The sequence below is a fragment of the Prosopis cineraria genome, unplaced genomic scaffold (genome assembly GCF_029017545.1).
Source record: "Prosopis cineraria cultivar Desert tree isolate PC_DT_omini unplaced genomic scaffold, ASM2901754v1 PC6, whole genome shotgun sequence".
NCBI classification, from domain to species: Eukaryota; Viridiplantae; Streptophyta; class Magnoliopsida; order Fabales; family Fabaceae; genus Prosopis; species Prosopis cineraria.
This window is the reverse complement of record NW_026555337.1, coordinates 36,762,531-36,770,173: the sequence shown is the minus strand read 5'-3', so window position 1 is coordinate 36,770,173 and position 7,643 is coordinate 36,762,531. Positions and strand designations below refer to the sequence as shown.

General features: G+C 31.3%; 1 protein-coding gene across 6 annotated transcripts; it reads right to left on the bottom strand.

Moving 5' to 3' along the window:
- Window positions 1–1,122: 1,122 nt before the first annotated feature.
- On the bottom strand, window positions 1,123–6,618 carry LOC129313798 (protein IQ-DOMAIN 11-like). 6 transcript variants are annotated; one of them, XM_054957198.1, is made up of 9 exons: window positions 5,892–6,617; window positions 4,935–5,172; window positions 4,483–4,497; window positions 4,060–4,172; window positions 3,682–3,942; window positions 3,006–3,224; window positions 2,361–2,492; window positions 1,576–2,146; window positions 1,123–1,467 (listed from the first exon to the last, which is right to left on the bottom strand). In XM_054957198.1, the coding sequence occupies exons 4-9, from the start codon at window positions 4,132–4,134 to the stop codon at window positions 1,439–1,441; spliced, it is 1,287 nt and encodes a 428-aa protein (XP_054813173.1). In that variant the 5' UTR covers window positions 4,135–4,172; window positions 4,483–4,497; window positions 4,935–5,172; window positions 5,892–6,617; the 3' UTR covers window positions 1,123–1,438. The 6 variants fall into 6 exon arrangements, with proteins under 6 accessions (XP_054813173.1, XP_054813174.1, XP_054813169.1 ...); XM_054957199.1 differs by lacking the exon at window positions 4,483–4,497 and having other exon boundaries at window positions 4,060–4,165; window positions 5,892–6,618; XM_054957194.1 differs by lacking the exon at window positions 4,483–4,497 and having other exon boundaries at window positions 4,060–4,223.
- Between the last annotated feature and the right edge of the window lie 1,025 nt (window positions 6,619–7,643).

Genomic DNA, 7,643 nt, shown 5'->3' with positions numbered 1-7,643 from the left:
AAATTAGGACAAAGTTAGATACAAAGAATCTATTTGTCTTACTATATGATGACTTAGTATGCATTTGTGTAATAATATTATCATTGGTAATAAAATGTGAGTTTCTTGTGACATTTTATTTGCATGATAATAGAATAGTGAGTGATGAAATGAATGATTTATTTATTTGATTTACGTTATTTTATCAGCATGTGATTTTTATTGTTTTGATTTAATTTTTTATTAAAAATATTAAGAAAATTTGACACTTTAAAACTTAACATTATTTAACATCTATTTATTTGTTTCTCCAGTTCATTTTATTTTTTTGTCCATTTCCACATATTAAAAAATATGATTAATATCAATTCTATCCAGACTATGAAAAATAAGTAAAACATTACTTGAATGACTTGAGAAATTCTGAAATTTTAATTTTTTTTCCTTTATCATATTTTCATTGCTTTTCTAGTGGCAAAATACGTGACGCTATTCTTCCATATATATATATATATATATATATAATTGATAATTCAATTGTTAAGCATAAAATTATTATTGATAGTTAAAAAATTTTTATTTTTAAACATTATTTTATGTTATTATCATGAAAATATATTATTAATGAAATAATAAATATGATATTTAAATATCTATGTACAATCACCACACTCCTAACGCATCTGGTTCCACTGACGTAATAAGGCCCACATTCTGCTGACATTCTTTCGGCCCAAAGGTTTAATTAACATTGTTTTTTGGCCCAGCAAGATTCGATTAACATTTGCAACCCAAATTTTAGCACCCACCTACCATTCATGAGACATTTGTACATTAAAAAAAAAAAGAAATTATACATTTAATTTATACTCGCAAAGCTGGTCTACTTAGTGAAACATTGGTAACTGAACCATTGCCTTCGAGATTTAAAAGTTGCTACTATCATGATACGTTTAATTCGATGTAAAAAAATTTAATATATATTTAATTTTTCTTTTTTTAATTAATAACGGTCAATATATAACCGATATTATGGTAAAAACTTTCTTTCCTTGTCAAGTTAAAATCTCATTAATATAAAGATGTAAGTTCATTTAGTAAACCAAATTAAATATATGAAATAAAAAATAAAAAAATATGAAATAATATAAAATGAACTTATTATCTTCATTTTGGATTTCATAAAAGATATTTAAAAACTACTACACAGTAATTACAATGATACAAAAAACATTACAAGGAGAAGAAACAACCGGAAATGATTTTCTCTTTTCCTATCAAACAAGGCAGAGTCTTTTTTTCAGTAACAACTAACAATCTTCACATTAATGTTTTCCCAAGTCAAAACAATAATATCCACTCAAATTTACAAGGAACACTCTTCAAGCCCACAAAGAGGTCTGTTAATGCAAGCAGCATCAGAATTCAAAGCTTCATTAATCAAAAAGAATCCAAAGCTTCATTTGAAGATACCTGGTCCATCCCAATCTACAAAAGACAAATTTTAGGTTTAGTCTTTCCCCCCAATCCATTTTTCCATAAAAACAGAACACTTTCTTATGAAAAACTTGACTGCAAACGCCTAAAGAATTTTACCTCTGTTGTATCCGTGCAGAAATGAGCTATCTGAGTTGATGCTTAGATCCTTCATTGTCCTGCTTGATCTTACAGGTCCTGAAACTCCCTTTAAACTTGGAGATCTTTGCTGGTTAATGGAAGAAGATACAAAAGATAGCTTCTTTTTGCATGGTGAGTTCCCATCAAGTTTTGCTGTATCCACACTCAATGTTCTTAGCTTTGGGGAGCTTGAAGATCTTGCTTTTGCTCTGGCTGATTCTGTTGCTGCCATATATGTTGGAAATACAGAAGGGCTTGAAGGCTCATCATTTCCCAGAGAATGTTGTCTTCTGTGAGGAGAGGGTTTTCTAATTGGAGCAAGTTTTGGAGAATATAGGCCTTCAATATGGTTTTGTCTTTGACTCTGAATATTTCTCAGATTAAGCTGTCTTCTTCCTCCTCCCTCTTCTTCCCCCCCTCTGTAATGTGAACTGAAAACTGAATCTAAATCGTCAAGTTCTTTACTTTTGGAAAGTTGGGTATCTACCCACTGCTCCATCCAATACCTCCACCTTCCATTTACCTTCTTTCTCTCTGATTCTGCTGATCTCTGGGACGATATTACAAGTAAATTTAGCATTAGAACTATACACATGCATGATCTTGAACCGATGCATGGTAATGGAAATACAACATGATATTGAAGAAAAATATGAAGATGTTACCAAAAAAGTTAGCTTAGTTATTAAAAGTAATATCTTTCTTTAACTATCTGAGTTTCTAAGTGAGAGGATACGTTACTAAAACAAAAATCAAGAGCTTACTCGATGGTTGAATGAGTATTCTTTCATTCGCTCTCTTTTAACTTCTGCTTCTTTCTTGCTCATGTAAGAAGCATCTGTCTCTTCCTTCAACAAAATGCTGTAATCCCACCTCCTTTCACTGTTTGAATCCATCTGAAATACGAATTTATAATTCAGACTTCACATTTTAAAAGGACATCATCTTGAAAATCATTTGTAAGAGAAAATGTCAGTTAAATACCAAAAACTTATATTAATGACAGTTAAAAGGCTTTAAAAATCAAAATTTCTTTACCCATACTCCTTATTGTTACCATTCATACTCTGTAAAGATACAACTTAATTTTCCTAATGTTACATAGACCTCTTAAAGAACCATGAAAAATAAGTTACCGTCCACATTCTAAAGTTACAGCTTGATCTTCTTGAAATTACAAACATTTTAAAAGAAAATACTCTTGTAAAGTCTTGTGAGATCGTGTTATAACTTTAAGGAGCGTCAGTAATAATTTCAGGATACACTAATAATAGTAACTTATTTCTAGAGTTCTTAAAAGAAATTTTAATTTTCAAGGCATTTTAACTGTCTTCTTCTTCTTTTGCATTTATAAAAGAGGTGCAAAATGTGTTATGAATTTGCAATGAAAAGAGAACTTGTGAGATTACCCTTATGATCTTGTCTCTTGAACTTGGAATCTCTTCGCTCTCATCATGAGCCCATCTGCCTTTAACTATTTGGAGTCTCTTGGCACAGACCTGTGATTGAATATCTACAAGTGACTGCAAGCACTTCAGAGTGCTCATAGTTTGCCGTCTTACTGCTCTGCCTCTGATGATAGCTTGTAGCTTCACTATTCCCCTCAATGCCCTTAGAGCCTTCCTTGCCTGTAATGTCATACCAGTCAATAATTGAGGAAAATGAATGAGAATCTATCAATCTCATAGTAACATCATGCTTTTTCAATGTCACTTGTTTACTTTAAGTTAAATTTAGAGATAAATAAATCTCTAGTGCTTGAAAAATGATGAGATTATTGGATTATTACTTTAGACTAAAGTAGGATTTTTCTTTTTTAAAGAAGGATGACTTGGAGTGATTTCTTCTCTTAACTCTTAAACAATCTTATTCTTGTTTTTTAAAGTACTAATTAAGGAAAAGAAATATTCTGAACCAGTAGGTTCACCCTCTGAAATTTTGTTCAGCTTAGTTTTTCAGCAGTTGGTTATACTTGTGTTCATGAAACTTTTCCAAATCCATCTGCGAGCATTTAGCAGAAAAGATAAACATAATGGAGAAAAATAATTTAAGCTGAAATGGAGGAAAAGAATTGAGCAAACTCACAAGGTAACCCCGAAATGTAGTTTGAATTTTGATGGCTGCAGATTCTTCAATTGCCCTCCGGCATTGGTATGTGGGTTGACGAGTCTCAATTCTGGACTTGACAACTTGTAATTCTTCAGTTTCTTCATGACATTGGTTGCCATTATTGAGCTTTTCAACATCTTTTATTTCTTTTAGTGTTGCCTGTGGAGCTGCAATAGAAGGTAATCTCTTTACCTTTAGCCTTCCCATACCGAACATCCATTTTCTTCTTTTCTCTTTCTGGAAAAAAAGAAAAAGACAGTCTTATCAGTTACTAAGAATCACTTCAGCAATTAATCAAAAGAGAAAGAAAAAGAAAAGAAAAGGGAAAAAAAAAACAGAGGAGTTTACTGTTACCTTCTCTGGTTTGGACTGGGTGTCCCATACAAAGAACCTCTTCACGAAACTAAACCAGCCCTTCCTCTTTGCCATTCAACAATCTCACGTACAACAACTGCAATTTCTGTGATCTGATAATATGCCCATTAGATATTCCTCTCTTGAAAATCATCTGAATGTCTCTAATAAGCAATTAAGTAATGAAGCAGTACGTTACAGACTGGAGCATTAAACTCGTGAAGAAACAAATAAACAATTTGCTGAACTTGTCATAGTTTTTTTTTTTTTTTTCCTTTTTCCAGAAGTAGTGGTGTGGGAGGCCAAGTATTGTGTCCATCAACATTAAAGTGAAACTAAGCGGCAATGCACACAAGTCAAGATAGTGGATAACATGATGAAGGTTGAGAAGATTTGGAGTGAGATCTACGTTTGATTGCTTACCCATCTCCTGAAATCCTGCAAAAATTCGTTGAAAGGGACAAGAATCACCGATTCAGGAAGCTTGGTGCTTTGAAACAAGTGCTAGTGATGTCAGAAAACTCAGAAAGAATAAAGCCTTGAAATCATCAAACATTCTTTATAATATCAGATACCCAGAAGTTTGAGATTGATTCTCATCAGAAAATGCAGAAAGATGCAGCACATGTTTTTCTTTTCTTTGCTTATTTCTCGGGAGAAGCTGAAACTACACACACACGCACACACTCAGGGAAAAAAGAGGTCTGTGGGTGAAACCAATCATTCACAATTTCCAACTTTTTTATTATGAGTTTCCCTCAATTCAAAAAATGTGGGCCTTCAAGAGCAAGTATTACACAGAAGAGAGGAAAGAAGAGAAAAAGAAGGAAAGAGAAAAAGAAAAGGAAATAAATAAATTAAAAAAGCAGAGCTACCTTGTTTTCATTTAGGGAGCCTGTGAATGAATCATGAGAAATTCCTCAGTTCAATGGGTCCTCTGGTTTTCTCAACTGTAGCAGGCATGTTCATATGTCTGTTGGGCGTGAAATTACAAAACCATCCCTCCAGCTAGCCCCACTTTTTATGAGAAAATATCAAACATGGCAAGGGCAAGATGCCCATCCTTTTATAATATGAACTTGTTTTCTTGCTGTTGAATTTAGTTTCATTATTCTGGTACATCAAAATAATTATATGATATATGTCAGTATATCATGGAAAATTAAAGCGCCAAATCTCATATTTAAAAGTCTTAAAAGGACGTCTAGGATATCTTTATTCAAAGCAAGGTGTTCAATAATTAACCCTTGAAAACCAAAAGATTTTCAAAGAGACTTCTAAACAATATGTTACAGATTTACGAACAGTGAAATAAGGTAAGAAGTTAAAAAGGTGATGTAGAAGAAGAGTCAATAGATGAACATAAAGAAAGTATAAATCTAATACACAATGTTTTCGCCAAAAAAGGAAAAGTCTAGTGCATAATTTTACTGATGGCGTCATTTTTTCCCTCACAAGTACTTTATAGATTATCCACTTAAGAGGATCCGAAGTATAGATTCATATAATAGCAACATATAAAATGAAAAATAACTTGAACTTTGATTGATCATTAGATTTTTTTTTCCAAGTGAATTTTAGAGGAAGGTGCTTAATTAAGTCATAAACGCCAAAAAATCTGATAGAAAAGACTGACCACTAAAGAAATTATCAATATAAAAACCATGCACATGAAAATATATATATAATATATATATGTATAACTCTTGTGAAGTATCATCTTATAAAAACACTACTCAAATAGTCATAATACTTGAACATCAAGAGAATATCATTTCGTGTGGGTTAAATAAAATTACTGGGACAGATTCAAGTTCAACTCAAATAATAACCACAACCAACCAAGTGAGCCACTAATTGTTGAGGAAGATTTTCTTTCTTATGCCAAACAGTGGCAATCAGATTGGTTAAAAAAACGAAGACCTCAAGTTCAGAGTATGACATGCCCTTTTGTTTTGATATCATGTGAGATTGGCCCAAAAAGGTCAAGACCTCTTATCTATAAGATAAAGAAAGAAAGAGAAAGAAAAGAAAAGGTGAGATAGTATTACAACGTTACACAATTTCAATGAGGCATTGTTACAGACAGGTGGAAGGTGAGGTGGGGAACTGCATAATTGAGCATTGTGGAGACACAATGTGCAGAAGGTAAGAGAATGTGGGGAAGAAAACAAAGATGATTTTGGCCATCAAAGACCAATACAGCTGTAAAAGGACCCCCCGAAAAGGATTATGATCCCAATTCGTCCCAACATTGTTCTCATGATTTAGCCCTAGAAACACCAATACTAAACTCGATTCAACTTGGCCTTTTCGGGTTCATAAATTCTGGGAAAATGAGTGATGAAGACGAGGTGTAGTTATGCTTGTCTAAGAGCTCAAGAGCATTTGTCAAACAAAGATCACAGTAAAAGGACAGTTGGGAGAAGATGAAAGAGATGTTTGTGCAGCGAGAAAAGAGACTTATCAAGAAGAAAACGGAAAGGCGTTGGTGACATTAATGAGGAGGGAAGAAGAAGAAAAAATTGAGAGATGAGAAGGAAACAAGACAAGGATTGGTTGGATGAATACTCACATCAAATGATGGTGAAATCACCTACACGCAGCTTGGATTTAAACTAGATAATTGTAGTTTAGTCTATGGACTTTCTTCTCCCACCGTATATATTTGGGGAAAAGATAAAATTACTCACATTCTACAACGCTTCTATTTATTAAAACAAAAATTATTATATTTTATTAATTTTTTATATAAACAAAATTACATATTTTAATAATTTTAAATCATCCCTTATAATTTACATTAATGAAAAATAATTAATATATGTTTATGTTTATTAACATATGATATTTTAGTCTAATTTTTTTATTTTCAAACATAATTATTATAATTAATTAACTTTTTTACTGTGTGATATAATTTTTCTCTCATATATAGAAACGAAAGAAATATGATTTGATATATTGTAAATTTGAATTTTTGATTTAAATATGAATAAAATTATAATTTTTTTCAAACAAAGTTAATAACTTTATTACTCCTTTTTTATTTGAATAAAGTAGGTAGAGATACTTTATAATTTGGGCTTAAAAGAAGTAGGTAATTTCACATTTAATATTTTAAAATTAGATAAATAATTAAAAGGGTTAATATGTAATTTAGACCCTAAACTATAGATTTAGAGGTGATTTAAACCATAAATTATTATTTAGTACATTTTGAACATTGAACAATTAAAGTTAGTGTAATTTTTTTCCACCGTTAAATTAAAACAAATGTCCGTTATGTGTTTATAAAATGGGATTTAATGTGTGGCTTTCACTAAATTTCACTCTTCTCCTCTCTCTCCTACCCTCCTTTGAGAAAAATTGCATATTAAGCTCTATTCTTAAAAAAAAAAAAGGCAGACATTTGCTTTAATTTAATAGTGAAGGAAAAATATATTAACTTTAATTGTTTAGAGTTTAAAATGTACTAAATAATAGTTTAATATTCAAATTGTCCTTGGACTTGTAGCTTAAGGTCTAAATTATATATTAACCTTAATTAAAATATCCAATACTGTTCTATTAAAAATTATAAT